The 22,845-nt window shown below is 48.9% G+C and overlaps 2 protein-coding genes across 2 annotated transcripts in view; both read left to right on the top strand.

Moving 5' to 3' along the window:
• grpel1 (GrpE-like 1, mitochondrial) overlaps positions 1-1,774 on the top strand; it is a 2,476-nt gene extending 702 nt beyond the window's left edge. Inside the window, exons 2-4 of the mRNA XM_080023772.1 lie at positions 1-34; positions 465-546; positions 651-1,774. The exon at positions 1-34 is cut by the window's left edge and continues 114 nt beyond it. Of these exons, the coding sequence (XP_079879898.1) occupies positions 1-34; positions 465-546; positions 651-997 (463 nt within the window). The 3' untranslated portion in view covers positions 998-1,774. The remainder of the gene's footprint in view (positions 35-464; positions 547-650) is intronic.
• Positions 1,775-7,061: 5,287 nt separating this feature from the next.
• tada2b (transcriptional adaptor 2B) lies at positions 7,062-9,226 on the top strand (the record flags this gene model as incomplete). Its single annotated transcript, XM_080023539.1, has 3 exons — positions 7,062-7,331; positions 7,876-8,358; positions 8,512-9,226. 3 exons carry the CDS (start codon positions 7,062-7,064, stop codon positions 9,127-9,129), a joined length of 1,371 nt encoding a protein of 456 aa, XP_079879665.1. The 3' UTR covers positions 9,130-9,226.
• Positions 9,227-22,845: the final 13,619 nt, after the last annotated feature.

The raw sequence follows: 22,845 nt of genomic DNA, 5'->3' as shown, positions 1-22,845 counted from the left end.
GACCCAGCTGGAGGAGCAGCTCAAGGATGTCACCGTGAGTCGTGACCCCTGTCCCGAGAGTCAAAAAGCGCCTCCTCCACGGGGGATTCTGCGGCGTAGAGGGGAATTAATTTTGTTTGGAGAAGTGGCGGATGGTTATAAAATGTAGCTCATCTTTTTTTTTTTTTTTCAAATGTTAGACAGCGGCGAAGTATAATAAAAAAAAAAAAAAAAAATTGAGTTTTTAAATGTACGTTTTCATGGACTCCGGAGGTAGAGGGGGGGTTGTCTGTAATGTAATGGGGAGACTGCCGGTTCGATCCCCGGCTACTCCATGTGGCATGCTCCTGACTGCGCCCGATGAGCCTTGCGTAGCCGCCTCCATCGTCGTGTGAATCGGTCGCTTTGGACGAAAGGGTCCATCAAAGGAAGGGGTTTGATGTGCGCGCGGCGCAATAACAACGTTGTTTCACATTTCCGATCAGGAAAAATACAGGCGGGCCCTCGCGGACACCGAGAACCTGAGGACAAGGAGTCAGAAGATGGTGGAAGACGCGAAGCTATATGGTAAATGTCACGCCCGCGAGCCTAGTTCCGTGAGAGTCGCAGCGTCCCTTGGAACTGCTCATCACCGCCAGCCTTTTAACTGTCTTACCGCCGCTGCCGACCAGGTATCCAGGGCTTCTGCAAGGACCTGCTGGAGGTGGCGGACATCTTGGAGAAGGCCACCGAGAGCGTGCCCAAGGAGGAGGTGAGCGCCCGCAACCCGCACCTCAAGAACCTGTACGACGGCCTGGTGATGACGGAGGTGCAGGTCCAGAAGGTGTTCGCCAAGCACGGCCTGGTGAAGCTCAACCCCGACGGGCAGAAGTTCGACCCCTACGAGCACGAGGCCCTCTTCCACGCCCCCGTGGCGGGCAAGGAGCCCGGCACCGTGGCCGTCGTCACCAAGGTGGGCTACAAGCTGCGCGGCCGCACGCTCCGGCCGGCGTTGGTGGGCGTGGCCAAAGCCCCCTAGGAGCGAGGCCGCCCGGTCTCGTCGGACCCCGGGGCGACGGATCCTGGGGGGGGGGGGGGTTGTCGGCGGCGGCGCCTGCACCAGCCCCACCTTTCCCAAAACCTTGACCTCTGCCCCCCCCCCCAAAAAACCAGCGCCAGGAAGAGACGGGACTCCACCGTGATCCGTATGCGATATGACTCTTTTAACAGATGTTTAACACTTTAATCTGGCCTAGTACACAGAATTCAGTCGCCAGTCCTATGAAGTGAGTGAAATTCCAGTGTTTTTGTTGATGTGGCTCGTTTTTCACGGTACCACCCGATAACGGTCATCACGCCGACGACGGAGAGCTACGTGCGTCTTTACTGGAAAGTCAAATGTTTTGAATGTGCTTTTGTATTGTAGCCAACAACACTGATCTTGTATGAGCATTCCAGATTATTATTATTATTATTTTATTTTTTTTTTGTTCAAATCCAGATCGGTATAACTGAAATTATCGCCCGTACGTTGTTTATTTTTAACGCTTCAGGCGACAGAGAGAGAGAATTTTAGGGAAGGCTACCGGGATGCTGCTCCAAACCGAGGCTGGGCTATTACGAGGCCATGGCGGTGCGTCCCGGCGCCGACCTCGTAGAGCCTCCCCTCGGTTGAGTAACTTCCCAGCGCCGGCGGGTTTGACACTTGTCGGATGTTGCGTGACCGGAGGCGCCGTCCGCTCTCACCCCTCTGAAGAAAGACGTCCTCAGAACACTGTCAGAGAGTCCTCAATAAAAAAAACAAAAAACTTTGAAATGAACGTCTGTTTCCTGTTAATAAAATCGACGGAAAGGAAATCATCCTCGCAGCTTCCGGGACGGGGTCATCACAGTCATGCATCCTAACCTCATTAAAAAACAAAAATAAGCCCGAATAACACTCTGGGGGGCATCTGCTGGACATTTATCCGAATGTTATTTGAGGTCTTTCCTTGAGGGTTTGCCGCTTAAATATTGGGTCGTGTATTTAAAATGCTACGGTGCAGGCGGGACCGAAACCGCCGCGGAGTGGCGTGACGGCGCGCCCACTGACGCCTGTGAATCTTCGAATGGGGGGGAGCGCGTTCCGCCTGGCTCAGTGTGCGGCGGCGGCGTCTTTTTAACGCCTGAAACGACGAGAGCAAACTGGAAGTGACATTCAATCCCGCGTGTTTGATGCGCTGATGCCTGATTCACTGTGGTGAAAAAAAAAATAAAATAAATCGTCCAAGTTTGGGGTTGACAGTTACTACGTGAGGGGACCTCACTTTATTATTTTTTAAATTGGAACCGGCTTGAACCTAAGTAAATAAATCACGTGCTTCAAAGTAAAAATATTTTTTGTCAGTGAATATTATTCACTATCAAATGTCTTTTATTCATTGTTAGTGTTTTAAGTCATCGTTATTCATGGAACATGGTAAGTGTCCAGCATATTCATTATGCACATTCATTCATTCCTGGCAAGATTAATAATGAACAGGCCACTCAGAGGCAGTTGACATAGTAAATAAAATGTGTTTTAATCACAAATGAAAGCGGGGGATCAAACTAACTGAGGAATCCTCCATCTCGATCCCAACAGGATTTCATTTCTTTTTTGTATTGTTTTTGTAGCTTGTCCTCAGATGGGACATAATTCAGTGTTATTTCAATTGTTTCATTAAAGCAGAGATATTACACCAAAGTACAGCGTAAAATACTACAAAAATTTCAAAGCTGATAAACGTTAGAAAAAAGAAAATGTCATTTTCCCATTTTTTACTTGTACAGCTCACTCTCAAATACATCATTTCAACATCCACCAGTGGGAATTTTTTAGGAATTAGTTGAGAATTCAAATGAATATCCTTCGCCAACGATGATGGTGACTTCATTGAAAAAAGTCAACATTTTCATGGACTTCAGCACAAAAGACACCATTTTCAATCACTTCACTCACCTCAAGGATGTGGTAAGAACCCTGTTGTTATTATGATTATTTTGGTTTTAACTCACACGTTCTTCCTCCAAAGCAGGTTTCAGGCTTCCCCCATCTTCTCCAGGTTGCGAACGGCCTGCTCGTACTGTAACTTCAGGCTCTCCAGGCCGTCCTCCAGGTCCTTGCAGGCTTTCACCTTGTCCTCGTAGTCCTGGCGCAGCATGCTGTTGTCCAGGCCACATTGCTGCTCCAGCTCCAGGTTCTCGGCACGCAGGCGACTCAGGGCCTGCCGGGCCCTGCTCTTCTTGCTCTTTTTCCTGGCTCTTTCTGCCTTCAGCTGGACTAACTCGGCCCCTTTGGCCTGTTTCTCTTGGTGGCACCAGTGAAGCCTCTCCTTGACATGGGCCAGGACCTGAGGAGAGCAGGTCACAGAGAGAACCACTGGAAATATGTAGAATTATTTATTTAGTTACTTATTTGCATCCCTGCATATCCAAAGGTTTGGTCAGAATTCTGTAAAAAGAAATAACTGCGTCTGGCATTTTGAGGTTCCGTTTGAGGCTTGGTCCAGGCCTGTGGTCACTGTGGTCGTTTGAGGGGCAAACAGTTGGGAACTCATGGGGTCCAACTGCACATTTCATGTTACTTTCTATTTCTGTTGTATTTTTTTAAGGTGCAAATTAATTGTATTGCTTTTTTGGTTTATATTTATTGTCAATCTTTTTTTATTTTTATTTTGATTGGTTATTATTGTTTTATTGTTTTTTCAGTTCCTTGTATACTTCAAAATTCTTTATCTTCTCGTTGATTCTGAGGTTTACTGCATATTGCTATTTTCTTTATTTCTATTTTTATTCTTATTACCATTATTATTACGACACTGCAATTTCCTGTCTGTCCGTCTGTCTATCATCTATCTATCTATCTATCTATCTATCTATGTCTGTCTGTCTGTCTGTCTGTCTAGCTATCTATCTATCTCTATGTCTGCCTGCCTGCCTGTCTGTCTGTCTGACTGTCTGTCTGCCTGCCTGCCTGCCTGTCTGCCTGCCTGCCTGTCGATAATAATAATCCCTCCACCCACCTCCACGGTGGTTGCCATCTTCTTGCGTTGCTTGATGATCTGCATCTTTTTATACAACTCCATTTTGCACGTAGCAGAGTGGTCCCACTTGGGTTTCCCTGCCTCCAACTCGTCCTCCTGACTTTGCTGACGGCTGACGGTCGCCCCTCTCCCTGTAGGGTGACTCAGCCCGGGTATGTCGCCGTGAAGAGCGACATATTCCTGCCACTCTCTTTCCACCTGAGGGTGAAGATGAGGTACAGTCCTGTTTAAATTGACACTTATTACTATTATTATGAAACTACAGTGCTATGTCACTGGAACTGGACACTGGAAAAAAAAATCATGAGATTAGATAATCAACTGAGTCAAATTGCTCCAATTTGTAACCCCTGTATTGTTGGGTGGCTTTCTCAATTTAAAAATGTACATGTTAAAGTGTTGATCTGTAAGATCATGTTGCGAAGAAAATTCCATATTTGATGTGTTTTTTTGGAAAAGGTTGCCACTTTTTCAGAACAGCCGTTCAATGTATTGGCATCCTGTATGCACTCCTCTACATGCAGCTTCCACTGTTGGTGGCGGGGTCCGCCTTTACCTGTGGATGAAGAAAATATCCTCCAGCCACCTCAGGAGACCAAGAAAAAAACAAATAAAATCAATCCACCAGAAGAAGGTGTACTTTAGAGAGAAAAATTTCAGGGTTGGAAAAAAAAAAAAAAGGAGTCTTAAATGGAATTCTTCCCCTTTCCTCCCTCATTTACTGTCATAGCTTTCACAGGAAGAGGCCACGTGCCCAATTGCTGTTCCAGTTTACCTGGACCTCATTAACTCTGTTTTGTCGATACATGTGTGTTTTTTCATTTACATGTTGTTTGGTTCTATGTTTATTTGTTTCACTCGTATTGATTCTCTCCCTCTTGGAGTAGGAGTTAGTCGTTTACAGACCAAAGCATGGTCAGATCGTTCTCCAAAGAGGGGGGTTGGCGGTGGTTCTGGATAACAGAAAAGCTGTGCTCTTGTCCTACAAGTCGTGCACAGGACAGAGTTATTGCAGCAGTTCTTGACAATTTAAGAATTAGTAAAGAGTTGCATTGCAGGTTGAGAAGTTGAACTCCACTTGCAGACCAACTCTGTCTTAGACGCAATGGCATACAAACACTGCCAAGCATGCTGACAGCACAGGTGAATAAAACGTTTGAATTCTTGGACTGTATTTTATGGATTGCCACTGAAATTTTTCAAATCTGTAAATTAATTTAAAAAAAATTATATAAAAATATGTGTGTGTGTGTGTGTGTGTGTGTGTGTGTGTAAAACGCTTGCTCTGACTCACCTCCTCCAGCTTCTCTTGGGTCTGCACCACCAGATCCAGTTCACTTGCTCCCTCACTCTTTGGGCTGTTCTGTTGCTTGTTGTACTGTTGGTAAAGCTGTTCCACCGCCGGGTTCTCCTGCCCCGGCCGGCCGCCCTCCTCCTCCTTCTTGTGGAAGTACCCTGCCAGCTTGCTGTGCAGCTGTGTGTTGTGCCGCAGGAGCACCGAGTGCTCCTGGAGGAGCCTCACGTACTCCTCGTAGAGCGGTGTGTCTCGTGCACTGGGGGGTCCCTCCGCCTCCCTCTCCGGGCCAGGGGGATCCGGCCCGGGGGCCCCGTCGTCGCCGTCCTGGCCCTCGCGGCCGGCGGGCCCCGGCTGTCCCGCCTCGGGGCTCCCCGCCACGCCCGAGGCCTCGCCGGCCTCCCCTCCGGCGGGCGGGGGCCCGTCTTCCGGCGGGACCGGCTCTGCCGTGTCTCCGGCCGCTTCACCCTGGGTGGTTTCTGGAAGCTCATCTGGCTGCTGCCGTGCGTCCCCCTCCTCAGGCTCCTTTGTTTCTTCACGGTCAGAGGAAGACGCCGACTCCTGGAGGACACGTGACTCGTCCTCCATTTGTGAATTGTGGTGCGAAATGTGTGTAGTGATTCTTATCTTCTAGAATATGACTTTCTCTTTGATTCAAAAGTTTAAAAAGCTGACAAGCAATGTCAGGTGGCCCTATCTGGTGCCTTTTTTCTACATTTACAATGAAGTAATCCCACAGCACACCACTACCTGCTACCTACTGTAAAAGTTCACAAACATGTACAACTGTCATCATTATTCCGACCTCATAATAGTTCTTACTTTCAGGATGAAGCTGGAGCTGGTACTGATGGACACAGAGCTGGCATCCTGGCTGGGAATACATCAATCAGTGCATCCTTATCATTTTATTATTATTTTTTTTTTAATCTTGCAACGTTGTATTCTCTTTTGACAAGCAGAATTCGAGGATTTCGCGACACCGCGGATGAAAAACCCTGCGCTAAGGGTTCGTCAAGCAAACTGTTGCTGTTTTTCAGTTGTCGTGGAAACCAGGACTCCGGACCAATCAGAGGCGCTCGCCGTTCGCTCATGAATATTAATGAGCAGCAGCGACTCCACCGCGCGTCGGTAGGGAAAGGTTCGATGCGGGTTTCAGGACTCGGTTCTCGACGAGTCACTCGGTGGAAAAAGAGCCGTTCGGTATTTATTTATTTTTTCTAACCCCACCTTCATTTTAGTCCGTTTGCGTAAACGCTCAGGGGAGCGAGGGGAGCCCCTGCGGCGGACGAGAGTCACGGTTGGCCCCGAGTCCCGAATGGAATTCTCTCGAGAAGAATTTCATTCGTTGATAATGATGTATTGAAGTGGGAGAAGCAAAACGTGGATCCCAAAAATATTTGAGCCCAATTGTTCAAAATTATTTATTTTGGCAAAGAAAGGCTGAGTCCCCTAAATAATTTAGTTCTGTAAAAAAATATATATTAATGATATGTATATTTATATGATGAATGATATATATATATATATATATATATATATATATATATATATATTGGAATGCAAAGTGGAAATCAGTCACATTCAATAGGAATTATTCCAAATGCATCCTTATTTATTATCAGTTATTGTTTGCAGTTCGTGGGTGACGACTCTCTCGCTCACTCCGGACTCCCCGACTCGTCCACGCGTCTTGCATCGCTAGTACGCATGCCCGCCCTCCCTCCGCGGCAGCAGCCAGCAACATGGCCGACCTCGGCAAGAAGTACTGCGTGAACTGTCTGGCGGATGTTACCAACCTCCGGCTCCGCTGCACCGACTGCCCGGACATCGAGCTGTGCCCGGAGTGCTTCTCGGCGGGCGCCGAAATAGGGAACCACCGGCGGTGGCACGGCTACCAGCAAGTGGACGGTGGGCGCTTCTCTCTGTGGGGTCCCGAAGCGGAGGGAGGATGGACCGGCAGGGAAGAGCAGTCGCTGCTCGATGCCATCGAGCAGTACGGCTTTGGAAACTGGGTATTCTACTTTTGTGCCGAGTTGACCTCCTCCTCCTCCTCCTCTGTGGTTCTTTTTTGTTTATTCGCTAAATAAAAGTGCACGCGAGGCGGTGCTCGCACGTCGCCGACTTAGTTCTGCAGGAGACACGAGGTGGAGACGGGAGTTCACAGCAGTCAAGCGGTTAAACTGGTATAAGTGCGGCGAGAATAGTGATGCATTGAAAATGATGCTCGGGGCCGTTTCAATGCGTTGAATACGCGTGGTTCTTCTACGGTGTCCCGTTAACCAAAACATGTATTCTGAATCGCTTTGTTCAACAAGTATGTTTTTCTACACATATGCTTATCGTCCCCTATTGGCACATAGAAAAACATCAGTAACAACTAACATGAAACTAAACAAAGATACATAGGAGCTGAACTTAATCCTAACTTAATCAAATACCGTCCACTCAAAGGAGCGTCTGTTGTTAAGATGTGTCAACTACTTGTTATTTGGTGGCAATAACAGATTATGCCTCTGCCTGTCTTTGCTTCCGGGGCGTTAACCCCGCGCTCTCCAGGAGGACATGGCCACCCACGTAGGAGCGTCGCGGACGCCCCAGGAGGTCATGGAGCACTACGTGACCATGTACATCCACGGGAACCTGGGCAAGGCCTGCATACCTGACAGCATCCCCAACCGGGTGACGGACCACACCTGTCCGAGCGGCGGCCCGCTGTCCCCCAGCCTCACCACGCCGCTCCCGCCGCTGGACATCTCCCTGTCCGAGCAGCAGCAGCTGGCCTATATGCCGCTCCGCGACGACTACGAAATTGAATACGACCAGGACGCGGAGAAGCTGATCAGCGGCCTCTCGGTGAATTACGACGACGAGGACGTGGACATCGAGATGAAGCGCGCCCACGTGGACATGTACGTGCGCAAGCTCTGCGAGCGCCAGCGGCGCAAGAACATTGCCCGCGACTACAACCTGGTGCCGTCTTTTCTGGGCCGTGATAAAAAGGACAAGGAGAAGGAGAAGCCCGGCGGGCTTGGGGCGGCGGTGGGCACGGGCGGAGGTGCGGGCGGGGCGGGAGCCGGGGGGGGAGGCGGCGGAGGCCTCGCAGGCGGAATGGCCGGCGGCGGCGCGTCCACAGCGTCCGCAGGGGGGGCAATGGCGGCGGGCGCCGGCGGGCCCGCCCCCGGCACGCCAAAGCGTAAGATCGCCAAGGAGGAGAAGGAGCAGCGCACGCGGCTGCGGGGGCTCTGCCAGTTCATGGCCCACCGGGAATTCGAGGAGCTCTTCGACAACATGCACAAGGAGCGCGCGCTGCGGGCCAAGGTGCGCGAGCTGCAGCGCTACCGGCGCAACGGCGTCACCCGCCTGGACGAGTCGGCCGAATACGAGGCGGCGCGCCACAAGCGGGAGAAGCGCAAGGAAAACAAGAGCGTGGTGGCCTCAAAGCGAGGGGGCGGAGGAGGGGGCGGCGGCGGCGGACTGGGCTCCGGCATGGGACTGGGGGGCGGAGCCGCCGCCGGCGGAGGGGCGGGCGGCGGGATCAAGGAGGAAGGCAAGGACGGGGAATTTGCCGCCATCGAGAACCTGACCGGCTTCGAGCTGCTGTCGGAGAGGGAGAAGGTGCTGTGCAGCTCGCTCAACCTCAGCCCGGCGCGCTACCTGACCGTCAAGACCATCATCATCAAGGACCACCTGCAGAAGAGGCAGGGCGTCCCCGCCAAGAGCCGCCTGCCCAGCTACCTGGACAAGGTGCTGAAAAAGCGCATACTCACCTTCCTCACGGAGAGCGGCTGGATAGCGCGTGACGCCTCCTAACAAACAGCCGGAAAGTGCTCCCGTCGTTTCGTTTTGTCTTCTCCCGCCTCGAGACGACGTGCGATGACTCGCCGCGCAAACCGGGGGGGGGGGGGCCTGCAGGCTCCAGAGACGAAAAAAACCAAAACAGCCTGACATTTCAAAGAATGGCTTTGTGAATATGTACATAGCAAACAGAAGAATATACTTTTTGGAAATTTAAAAGGAGAAAAAAACAGATATTTTCATACCGGGAGTGTGGCGGAAATCAGATGGGTCTTTATTTTTTAACTCAAAACAAACTTTTTGCGGGCACGGGGCAAAAACGGCGGAGCCAGTTCACCCGGCGATCGCGTCGCTGCCGGGAATGCAACCACACTGTGGCGTTGAGCTCCGAGTTGGTCGTCTGTCCGCTCAACGAACAAGGGGGAGTCTGAACACAACAGTTCCTTTAAAAGAGACACGGGTCGCCGTGCAGGGGTATGATTCAACAGCTATGGCTCCAATGGAGCGCCCGAGTGGATCACCGGTGGTACCAGTGGCTCAAGCACAAATTCCAAATGTTTCTTTGGCTAACCAAGTGTATATGCCGCCCCTTTGTCTTTAAAGCTTGGATACATATTTAGCTGGTCCTGTTAATACATACTTTAGTCCGAGCTCTTTTTGATGCATGGTTTGCTCCCCTGGGTAGGATGTGGTGCATGACTACTTTTTAATGCTTGCTTTTGCTTTTGCCTGCTGTTCATCTGTCAAGCTGATGTTGCGTGGCCGACACCCTGATACCTGGAGCCACACTCAAAGGCCTCGCTTGTGTCCCCTGTGATGGTACAATACTGTTCAATAACTGCAATATCCTAAAAAAAAAAAGGTTTTTAATTTTCTTTGGTGGGTGATTATAGGTCTGTCAAAATTTGAACCGGACCTTTTGGTTTACCGTTCAACTTCTGCTCGCAGTTATTTCCACTTCTTCTTTATTATTATAATTTTTTTTCATAAAAGCATAACTGCTCTGCTGTTGTATTGCGTTTACTTAAAAGTCATGTTTTTATATCCTTGGCAATGTCAGTATTATGGGGGGAAAAAAGCCTTTTACAAAACAACAACATTGAGAACGTGTTGAATAAAGTGTTCAGGGAAAGCTAAAGAACGGTCAGAGATATAAATAATCGGAGAAAGAAGAAAACCTGCAACAAAAAAAAACAAACAAAAAACCCCAGATAAAGTGAAAAAGAATCTCAACTAATTATACATTTTTCCAGCCCTTTTGTAAATCATGCCTTCCCGCAGTTTGTCCAAAAATACCTTCGTCTTTCATGAACGCTTCATCTTTTCTCCCCACTAAAATTGTAATTTTCCATTATTAGTCGCTGAGGGCGATCGTTTCTTTCTCGTCGTACGCAAGCGCTGTGCCTGTGACTGAAGTATGAATCAGCATATTTGAAAACAGCTCCCGTACCACATGTTTACCCATGTCAATACGTTCGGAGTGGTTTCGGAAAGGACGCATGCCTCCGGCGCGCGTCTTATTTTATTTTTTATTTTTTTGCAAGATTGTTCTGGCGGTGACCAAAGCGGCATTAAAATGCAAATGGGTCGATTAAATTGGCAAGCGCCTCTCGACTGTTTGCCCATTTAGTCTCCTCCTTTCGAAGCCGGAGTTTGTTTAACTTCAACCTTTGTCTCCGGAGAAAGAAATGAGCAATTTAAATTCATCATTATTTTAACCTTATGTTCTTCGTTTGTGTGGGCTTTCCTTCCTTCCCCACGCGCTGAGCATTTGTAAATAATTTTGTAAGATAAAGTGAAGAGAAAATTTAAATACTGCCCTGTGAAATGTACAGTATTTTATGTCAAACATTTTATAGCTTTTTGTAAGAAATAAAACAGACGCGTTAGTGTGAGGGTAAAAGAACCGTTCTTCGAGCCCTCGGGGTGATGGAATGCCGTCAATCTGTTGTTCTGTTTTGTTTATTTTTATTTTATTTTTTCACATCGGGAGTGTATTAACAACTTCTGTACAAAACATGTTGAGCTTATTTTATTTTTATTTTGGCTGTGCCATTTCCGTGGTTGGACACGGTGTCGTGAGTACATATTTGTATTAAAAGTGCAGACGCTTTATACTTCCAAACTGTCATGTTCATTTGTCGCCGGAGCATTGACGACCGAAAGGCAACGGTCCCGTGTACGACAGTGCTGTGGGAAAAAAAAAAACAGCACTTGACCTGGGAAACCAATACGATTTCACTTCTGTTCTTCTCAGCATCCTCTGCACCCCCTAGCATTAGGCAACCCCCTCCCATAACATATACTCAAATCAACCTCTGCGCCTCTCTTGCTCTTCCTACTGTCTTATATTCACCAGCTTCCTTCAAATATTTCCCTCAACTACTCTGCCTCCTCCCACTCCTTGTTCTGCACATCTCAGAAGCGCATCGCCCGCTCCCCGGGGACGGGCTCCCGCCGAGGGGTCGTGCCGGGCGGAGGACGCCCCGGGCCTCTGCGCCGAAAAAAAGCCGAAGCTTGGCGGCGTTGAAAATGGGCAACAGCGACACCCGGTGGTCCGCGGGGGTTGCAGCGGCGACTTAACCTTGGGAACCCCAGGCGGACGATGCGCGGTCGTTATGCGCCAATAAAAGATTCTATCGAATACACGGGTAGAGATTTTTTTTTTTTTCATCGTTATCATTATTATTATGAAAGAAAATCGTGGTTGGTGTCAAAAAGCACAGCGCAGAAACTTTCAAACCGACGAAGCCACTTCCGGGCGGACCGGTGACGTCACAGTCACGTGGTAATTGTAATTCGAGACGCGGGCCAACGCAGCCGCGCACGCACGCACGCACGCACGTGTGCAGTTATCAGTGAGAACAATTGGGGCGATTATGTAACGGTACAGGCTCAAATCCGCCACATAGACCCACAAAGAAGTGAATAAGTGTGTCTCACAAACGGTGAACGAGCATATCAACCACCGCCCCATCTCTAACGTTCTCTATGGGAAGAAGGAAATAGTCATAATCATAACTGTGGAAGATAAGAATCACTACACACATTTCGCGCCGCAATTCACCAATGGAGGACGGGTCACGTGTCCTCCAGGAGTCGGCGTCTTCCTCTGACGGTGAAGAAACAAAGGAGCCTGAGGAGGGGGACGCACGGCAGCAGCCAGATGAGCTTCCAGAAACCACCCAGGGTGAAGCGGCCCCAGACGCAGCAGAGCCGGCCCCGCCGGAAGACGGGCCCCCGCCCGCCGGAGAGGAGGCCGGCGAGGAGGCCGGCGAGGAGGCCGGCAAGGAGGCCGGCGGGGCCTCGGGCGTGGCGGGGAGCCCCGAGACGGGACAGCCAGGGCCCGCCGGCCGCGAGGGCCAGGACGGCGACGACGGGGCCCCCGGGCCGGATCCGGGTCCCCCGAGCCCGGAGAGGGAGGCGGAGGGACCCCCCAGTGCACGAGACACACTGCTCTACGAGGAGTACGTGAGGCTCCTCCAGGAGCACTCGGTGCTCCTGCGGCACAACACACAGCTGCACAGCAAGCTGGCAGGGTACTTCCACAAGAAGGAGGAGGAGGGCGGCCGGCCGGGGCAGGAGAACCCGGCGGTGGAACAGCTTTACCAACAGTACAACAAGCAACAGAACAGCCCAAAGAGTGAGGGAGCAAGTGAACTGGATCTGGTGGTGCAGACCCAAGAGAAGCTGGAGGAGGTGAGTCAGAGCAAGCGTTTTACACACACACACACACACACACACACACACACACACACACACACACACACACACACACACACACACACACTTTTTATAGATTTGAAACATTTAAGTTGCAATCCATAAAGTACAGTCCAAGAATTGAAATGCTTGGCATACAACACAGAGTATGTATGCCATTGCGTCTAAGACAGAGTTGGTCTGCAAGTGGAGTTCAACTTCTCAACCTGCAATGCAACTCTTTATTAATTCTTAAATTGTCAAGAACTGCTGCAATAACTCTGTCCTGTGCACGACTTGTAGGACAAGAGCACAGCTTTTCTGTTATCCAGAACCACCACCAACCCCCCTCTTTGGAGAACGATCTGACCATGCTTTGGTCTGTAAACAACTAACTCCTACTCCAAGAGGGAGAGAATCACCACGAGTGAATCCAACAGGTCGTCCACAGGACAGAGTTATTGCAGCTGTTCTTGATAATTTAAGAATTAATAAAAAGTGGCATTGCAGGTTGAGAAGTTGAACTCCACTTACAGACTAACTCTCTCCTAGATGCAACGGCATAAATACTGTGTTGTATGGCAAGCATGGGCATGTTGTATGCCCTGTGTTGTATGCCCAGCAATGCAACTCTTTATTAATTCTTAAATCATCAAGAGCTGCTACAATAACTCTGTCCTGTGGACGACCTGTTGGATTCAAGATTCAAGAGGTTTATTTGTCACATACATATACTGACAAGAGCACAGTTTTCTGTTACACAGAAACACCACTAATCCCCCTCTTTGGAGAATGATTTTACTACGTGTTGGTCTTTAAACAATTAATCACTACTCCAAGTGGGGGAGAATCACCAGGGGTGAGACAAATAAACAAAGAACCAAACAACATGTATATGGAAAAACATCAACATAGTAACGAAAAAGTAGTATCGAGTATGTATCGACAAAATAGAGTTAACTAAATCCAGGAAAACTGGAACAGGATTCGGGCACGTGGCCTCTTCCTGTGATAGTTATGGCAGTAAATGAGGGAGAAAAGGGTAAGAATTCCATTTAAGACTCCAAGGTTCTTTTTTCAACCCTTTGCGCCAAGACGGGGACATTCTTCTCTTTAAAGTACGCCTTCTTCTGATGGATTCATTTTTTGTTTTGTTTTTCTTGGTCTAAATTGAGAAAGCCACCCAACAATACAGGGGTTACAAATTGGAGCAATTTGACTCAGTTGATTATCTAATCTCATGATTTTTTTTTCCAGTGTCCAGTTCCAGTGACATAGCACTGTAGTTTCATAATAATAGTAATAAGTGTCAATTTAAACAGGACTGTACCTCATCTTCACCCTCAGGTGGAAAGAGAGTGGCAGGAATATGTCGCTCTTCACGGCGACATACCCGGGCTGAGTCACCCTCCAGGGAGAGGGGCGACCGTCAGCCGTCAGCAAAGTCAGGAGGACGAGTTGGAGGCAGGGAAACCCAAGTGGGACCACTCTGCTACGTGCAAAATGGAGTTGTATAAAAAGATGCAGATCATCAAGCAACGCAAGAAGATGGCAACCACCGTGGAGGTGGGTGGAGGGATCATTATTATCGACAGGCAGGCAGGCAGACAGGCAGGCAGGCAGGCAGACAGACAGACAGACAGACAGACAGACTGATAGACAGATAGATAGATAGATAGATAGATAGATAGGAAATTGCAGTGTCACAATAATAATGGCAATAAGAATAACAATAGAAATAATGAACTTAAAAAAACAAACAAACAATACAATTATACAACAGAAATACAACAGAAATAGAAAGTAACAAAAACTAAAAAACATGAAATGTGCAGTTGGACCCCATGAGTTCCCAACTGTTTGCCCCTCAAACGACCACAGTGACCACAGGCCTGGACCAAGACTCAAACGGAACCTCAAAATGCCAGACGCAGTTATTTCTTTTTACAGAATTCTGACCAAACCTTTGGATATGCAGGGATGCAAATAAGTAACTAAATAAATAATTCTACATATTTTCCAGTGGTTCTCTCTGTGACCTGCTCTCCTCAGGTCCTGGCCCATGTCAAGGAGAGGCTTCACTGGTGCCACCAAGAGAAACAGGCCAAAGGGGCCGAGTTAGTCCAGCTGAAGGCAGAAAGAGCCAGGAAAAAGAGCAAGAAGAGCAGGGCCCGGCAGGCCCTGAGTCGCCTGCGTGCCGAGAACCTGGAGCTGGAGCAGCAATGTGGCCTGGACAACAGCATGCTGCGCCAGGACTACGAGGACAAGGTGAAAGCCTGCAAGGACCTGGAGGACGGCCTGGAGAGCCTGAAGTTACAGTATGAGCAGGCCGTTCGCAACCTGGAGAAGATGGGGGAAGTCTGAAACCTGCTTTGGAGGAAGAACATGTAAGTTAACCATTTTAAAATCATGTAAAAAAAATTGATATTTATTGTGACATTTTTACGTTTTGAAATAGCTGAAAAGAAAATGGGATGTAATATTTAAATATACTACCATGCGAGTCTGTGACCACAGGTAGGGGTTTAAAGAGGGAGATGGAGTCTTTCTGGCCGTGGTTTTTATTAAAGTGTTGAAAGTGAATATGGGCGCAGGACGAATGATGTTCGGCTAGACAGAACAAAATTAAGAAAGCTCCCTGCCCTGAGTTGGAACAACGAGCGCCGCTCGCTGATTCGGCTGATTCGAGGCAGCTTTGCAGCCGTGGGAAAGGGAGCCATGCTGCCGTCTGCAGCCGCGGGGTGACCACAACCCTTGGTCCCCCACCGTTTGACTTAGGCCGGGGAGCCGTCCGGCCACCTGTGGTACCCCAGATACCGTACCTCCCACGGCACACTTCTTTGGGTTGGCGGTGAGCCCCGCCCTCCTCAGGGACTCAAGCACTGCGGCCAAATGCTGGATATGCAGGTGTCGCTGTGAATGATTACGTCGTTTAGGTAGGCCGCGGCGTATGATACATGTGGACGCAGTACGCAGTCCATGAGTCTCTGAAAGGTGGCTGGGGCACCGAACAACCCAAACGGAAGTGTGCGACAGTGGAACAACCCGAAAAGAGTGGAGAACGCCAATTATTCCTTGGACCCCTGAGACAAGGGAATCTACCAGTAGTCCTTGGTTAAACCCAGTGTCGTGAAAAAACGAGCCGCACCTAGCCGGTCGAGAAGTTCATCCAGCAGGCATCGAACTTTGACACCGCGTTCACCCTTCGGTTATCCACGCAGAACCGGGGATGGTAGCTCAGGAGGTAGAGCTGGTGGTCTAGTGATCCAAAGGTTGCTGGTTCGATCCCAGGCTCCTCCTGCTAGCATGCTGTAGTGTCCTTGAGCAAGACACTTAACCCCTAATTGCTCCTGATGGCTGCGTCCGTCGGTGTTTGAACAATTGTAAGTCGCTTTGGATAAAAGCGTCTGCTAAATGACTAAATGTAAAATGTAAGAACCGGACTGTCCCATCGGGCTTACCCATCAGCACAATGGGACTAGACCTGTCACTAATGGACTCACGCCCATGTCCATCATGGCCTCTAATTCCGCCTGCATGATCTTGCGTTTATGTTCAGGCAGACGACACGGCCAAGAGCGTACCTTCACCCCCCGGGGTCGACTCCACATGGTAGCGTATGAGGGAAGGGAGCCCTGGCAGGGAGGAGAAAACATCAGAGAAGTACGGCAAGAGAGAGATGGTCACTTAACAGGGCCGCGGTATGATCGGCCACTTTTTGAATATCCGGCGCCAGCTCATCCCACTCAATGACCAGTGTGACCGGACGCCACGGACGCCTCCCTCCATTCTTTAAAGAGGCTCAGGTGATAAATCTGCGTTGCCCCCTGCCTGTCAGACCGTTTGACCTCATAATCGACTTCGCAAACCCACCATGTGACCATAAAAGGCCCTTCGCACTTTGCGAGCAAGAGGCACTGACGTTCCTGAGCCCTGAGCAAATTCTCCCGTGATAATGGTCGTATCAGCACATGTAACTTTGCTCTGAGGTCCATTACATACTGTATTTGGTTCTTACTGGTGCTCAGACCTTCCTCCCAATTTTCTTTAATTAGGTATAGTACCCCCAGGGGTCCCCTGCCAAAGAGGAGTTCAAACGGAGAAATCCTGTAGAGGCCTGGGTAACCTCTTACACCGCAAACAACAGGGGGTCCAACCACTTGTCCCAATTAAGGCAATCGTCGTGAATTAACTTTCAAATCATGTTTTTCCAGTGTTTTATTAAAGCGCTGCACCAGACTGTTGATCAGGGGATGGTAAACACTGGTCCGAATTGAGCGGACACCCAGTAACTCGTAAAGTTCCTGAAGTGTACGTGACATAAAGAGGGTGCCCTCGTCGTTCAGGAGATGACATGAAACAGCGCCTGTGCCACACTTTTGGCCGTAATACTGGGCAATCGCACCGCCTCAGGGTACTGGGTTGCATAATCCACTAGGACTAACACAAAACGATTCCTGCAGGCGCTGCTGTCTAATGGCCCGATGAGGTCCATACCGACTCTTTAATCCGGGACCTCAACTAGGGGGAGCGGCCTCGACGGCGCTCTTGGCGTAGCTGGAGGGTTGACTAACTGGCACTCAGGACACGCCACAACAGATCCACTACAACTACTATGCTTTAAAGAAACATATGAAATAAAGTTTAAAATAAATGTTTCTATTGAAAAGACTGAATTCTGTCCTATGTTGGGTGACAGGCCCGGCCTGTGATCTATTTTTTGGTGTGTTCGCTACGGAGTTTGATTGTCGGTCGAATATACGTATATCAACCTACTGGTAAAGGAAATATTCTGGCCGTCTTTTTTCCTCCTTCGTGGTTCTGCCTGATATTTCCTCAAGATCCCTCCATGACCTGCTGCAGGGGTGAGTGAGAACTGTCATTTCCCTGTCACCGGCGGTAAATATTCCTTTCAAAATGTCAAAATGTAAATACAAGGGTGTTCGTACGGCTTTGACATAGCGTGGGACAAGGGGGAGTTTTAAGATGTACAAGAGATTTAAAGTGCTTAAAAGTGTGAATATTCTATAGGTCACCCAAAGGACAGAGTTGTTGTATGTGGTTCTTGATGATCATTAAGGACTGACTTTGCAGGTTGAGAATTTCCATATAAACTGTATAAAATATACAACTATGTTTTATCTTTACTTTGAACATTGCAAAAAATAAGGACAATTTCACAGTAAATTTGATGTAATATGAGACGACGAAATCTGTGAACGACTAGGTTATTGAGGATAGCACACACGAGAGGAAATTACTCTTATTTACGAGGCTTTAATGTGGCTTTTATGGGACCAGAAAAAATAAATGCGAGAAAAGAATGTGAGCATCAAAAGATTACAGTCCACACAGGTTTGATCAGGTGCAAGCCACCAGGAATTGAACCCAGCCGGCAGGGTGCCCACCCAGGTGCCCCCTGGCCAGCCACACCCCCACGCCAAACCACCAGCGCCCCGCCACCCCGGAAACCCCAGCGCTCAATGTGTGCTGTTGGCAATTGCAGTTAAAATCGCGGGGCGTGGGGGTGGCGTGGGAGTCCTCCAAGTATGTCGAACCTGAATCACTCGCACCCCTCCTGCCCCACAGACCCTGGTCTGGTGGAGTATTGTTCGGAGATAGATTTATGTCCAAGTGTATGTGTTCTAAGCTAATATGAGTGGGGTTAAAATTGAGACAAGAATCGCCTGCCCCGACGAGAAGCACGTCCAGGAACAAGATGGCTGCTGCCCGCCACATCCCCGCCCACATAGCTCACACCTCACCTGTCCTGCAAACCCTAGGCTTATTGTGAGGTGAATGTACTGAGTTTAAATTCTGGCACTGGGAGGGAGAGGCGAAGCACAACCAGATCAATGCAGGTGTGCAGCAGGCAAGGTGTTGGAGTGCTGGCTCGCCTGAGGAGTGGTCACCGAGGAGACATGTAGATGGGTGTGGCTTTACATGTAGATAGTGTGGCTTTATGTCACGTACACTTGGGGAACTTTACGTGTTACTGGGCGTCGGCTCAATTCGGACCAGGGTTTAGCATCTCCAGACCAACGGTCTGGTGGAGCGCTTCAATAAAATGCTGAAAAACATGGTTCGAAAGTTTGTTCACATCTATAGCCGTAATTGGGACAAGACCCCCTGTTGTTTGCAGTGCTGGAGGTTCCCCAGGCCTCCACAGGATTTTCTGCCTTTTAACACCCTTTGAGGGAGGGGGCATCTGTCTCTGGTATGCCGGTCATTGAGCCGGATGAGTTGTGGCCGGAGGTTCAAAAAGCAGCCAATCATACCACGGCCCTGTTAAGTGACCATCTCTCTCCGTCCCAGCGGGCGGACATGGCTGCACTTCAGCTTTGCTTCTCTGATGTTTTCTCCTCACTGCAGGGCCTCATGTCCCTCATACTCCACCATGGGGAGACGACCCCAGTGGTGAAGGTGCACTCTCAGCCGTATCGCCTGCCCGAACATAAACGCAAGATCGTGCAGACAGAATGAGGCTGGACATGGCCGTGATAGAGGACTCCACGAGTGTCTGGTGTCGTCCCATCGTGCTGGTGGGTAAGCTAGATGGGTTGATCTGGTTCTGCGTAGACTACCGAAGGGTGAACGCGGTGTCAAAGTTCGACGTCTACCCGATGCCCGGTGTTGATGAACTTCTCGACCGGTTAGGTACGGCTTGTTTTTTTAAGACACTGTTTTTTTCCAAGAGCTACTGGCAGATTCCCTTGTCTCAGGAATCCAAGGAAAAATCGGCGTTCCCCACTCCGTTCGGGTTGTACCAGTTTTGTACACTTCCGTTCGTGTTGTTCGGTGTCCCAGCCCCCTTTCAGAGACTTATGGACCGCGTCCTGCGTCCGCATGTAACATACGCTACGAAAACGCTACATACGAAAAAAAAAGTACATTCTTTATCTGTCAGGAGCCCAGCTACCAGGAGGGTTTGGGTTGGTTTCATTAATCAAGCTGAAACTAATTGGTCTGTCATCTGGCATGACAACCGGGTGAATTTCAGGATTTGGGTTTTTGGATATTAGTTATTTATTTATAAGATTGTCAATTCTGGAGAAGCTTTTGTGTGATGTTGAGTAATGCGAGTATTCAGATTTTTTGACAGCCAACAATCATAGAGAGCAAGGTCATACTTACCTCTGTATATTGACTCAGTTGCTAATGCTGTTGACCCTGGTTACAGCAAGGTTCACAATGTTCCCAAACAGTAATTTGTATTGTAAATAGGCAATTGTGTTGAAGCCGACAACAATCAGACAAGAAGTCCTGAGATGTCAGGTCTGGAGATCATACAAAATAACGACGACGCAACAGCGGCAGGAATTAATAATATACAATGTACATACATCAGCATAACACATTTATTCCAAAGACCATTTTCTTTGTCTTTGGGGGGGCCACAGTCAGATTGCAGCTAATAGCACATTCACACAACAGATAACAAAATCAACTCCAGTACACTGGGACAATAGAGTAATACGTTTTCACGTTTGTCCTCAAGCAACTCGTATTTTCAGCATCTCAAAAGTCTTCTTGAACGATGGCTGAGAGGAATCCATGCAAAGAAGCTGGCTGAGTCGCTGGCAAAGAATCGGGCGGACAGGTCCTGGAAGGCGGGACCGCTGGATGGGATGAGGCCAGACAGGGCAGGGACGGCATGTACGAGGAAGAAGGGATCCAGGTTCCAGACGGGGGGACAGGAAGCCAGGCTCGTGAGGCAGGACGGGAATGGCTTGGACGTGGAAGGGAGAGAGGTGGGTTAGCACGGTGACTGCATACACAAATTCTCAGACCTTAGAAGGAGCCACGAGAGGTACTAACTGAGTAAGATTAGCAGACGATCTGCCGATGAGTGGATGGAAGGCTGGGGAATAAATACTGCAGGCTTGTTGAGAGATGGACCTCAGCTGTGTGGGACGGTGTAGCAGGAAGGAGTGGCACAGGGGACCAGGAAGCAGAAGCAGCTGGAACAGTCCGTTGCGGGGGTGGTGAGGATCCTTCATGATCCTGTGGGCTCTGCTACTGCACCTCCTGGTGTCTAAGTCCTGCAGGGAGGGGAGGGTAGTTGCAGTGGTACATCCGGCTGAAAGCACCACCGCCTGTCCTGAGCAGTACAGTTCCCAAACGAGGCAGTGATGTTGCCTGTCAGGATGCTCTCCACGGCTCCAGAGCAGAAGGACTTGAGGATCCTCACCGAGACCCTGAATTTCTTCAGCTGCCTGAGGTGGTAAAGACGCTGCCTCACCTTTCTCACCACACGAGTGTCCGTGTGTGCACTCCATGTTAAATCTTCCGTGATTTGGACACCAAGGTACAGTGGTACCTTGATTTACGAGTGCACTAACATACAGGAGTTTTCCGAGTGACGAGCCGTCTTTCTGTCGATTTTTTGTATTGATTTGTGAGCAAAAATGTGAGTTACGAGGAGCGAGCTTCAGGTGCCCCCGCTAGTTGGCGTGGCAAGTTAATCCGGCCAGCATCCCGCGTCTCACTCCTTCACTTCACGTGGTGACCTGACCAGGGAAGCATCTCTTTTGTGTTTTGTGCTCGCGATTTGTGCGTTTTGTGCAGTTAGTTTGCCAAAAAAAAATTCTTACCATGGGTCCTAAGAAAGTAAGTGCTGAGAAGAGGAAGCGGATGATGTCAATTTAATTAAAGCATGAAATCATAGAAAAACATGAGCGAGGTGGTTGTGTGATGGAATTGGCGAATTGGTTTAAGTTCAGCGAAAGTGAAGTGAAAAAAAATTAAATAAATAGTAGCAATTAAGTTCAGCAATAAAGTGTAGCAACAAACGAAAGCGACCGAAAAAGCACAAAACGAACTCCTCCAACCTCCTTCGCCTATCTCCTCCACCCTCCACCTCCACCAGCATCTTCCGTTATGGCAAACTCGTCTGATCTCCAAGGTAAATACACTTTATAAAACCAGTTTATTTCTTTACATTCTATTTTATTATGTTATGTTTTTATACAATATTTGTTATTTATAAATACATTTTTCTTATTTAAAAACACGTAACAAAAAAATTGGGGTGGTTTTTGGGGGCTAGAACGGATTAATGACATTTCAATTAATTTCAATCGGGAAAATTGATTTTCTATACGAGCAGATTGAATTACGAGCTCTGTCACGGAACAAATTAAACTCCTAAGTCAAAGTACCACTGTACTTGAAGCTGCTCACTCTGTCGACAGAACCCCTATTAATCACCAACGGCGCATGCGTCCTCGGTTGTAATCCCCTCCTACAGTCCACAATCAGCTCCTTAGTTATTCTTAAGTTCAGGAGTAGACTGTTGACCTGGCACCAGAGTGCCAGGTCAGCCACCTCCTCGCTGTCTTCTCATCGTCGTTGTTGATCAGGCCCGCCACAACGTTGTTGTCAGCAAACTTGATGATGGTGTTGGAGCTGGACCTGGCCCCACAGTCATGTGTGTACAGGGAGTACAGTATGGGGCTGGGGACGCATTCCCGGAGGGGGATCCTGTGTTCAGGGTGAGGGAGCTGGACACGTGAATCGGAAAAAAATACAAAAATGTGCGTAATCGACACGGAGCGCCTGCGCAGGCGACCGAAAGGGGGGGGCAGCGCCACAATCGTCATTTAGACTTTGTTCATACACAAATGGCTTTCTATGCCGAATGATAAATAAGTAGGTTGTGTTGACCTACTAACCCAATGAAAACCAATTTACCTACCCAGGGCTTGGGTCAGCCGAGCCAAGGGCAGGGTCAAAAAGACACTTGTGAATGGGAAACGGTCCATCGACAATCGTTCTGGTGGTTTATACGATGCATACCTCAAGGAGGCAGCCACTATGAGGTGACTCGGGCTGAGTCTATCAATGGACACTGTGTGTGGTGTTTATCTGCGTTCTGGGAGGATCAACAAGCTAATCTGATAAATTAAAGGCACTGAGCGATGGCGTTTCACAAGACCTTTCCGCCACATGTGGAGGAAAGTGGGGAGAAAGTTTTGCTCCTGTTCAATCAAGTTACATACAGATCGAAGCAAACTGTCGCCGTCATTT

The sequence above is a fragment of the Zeus faber genome (assembly GCF_960531495.2).
Source record: "Zeus faber genome assembly, chromosome: 22".
Lineage (NCBI taxonomy): Eukaryota > Metazoa > Chordata > Actinopteri > Zeiformes > Zeidae > Zeus > Zeus faber.
The sequence above is the reverse complement of the archived record's forward strand: the minus strand, read 5'-3'. Positions and strand labels throughout refer to the sequence as shown.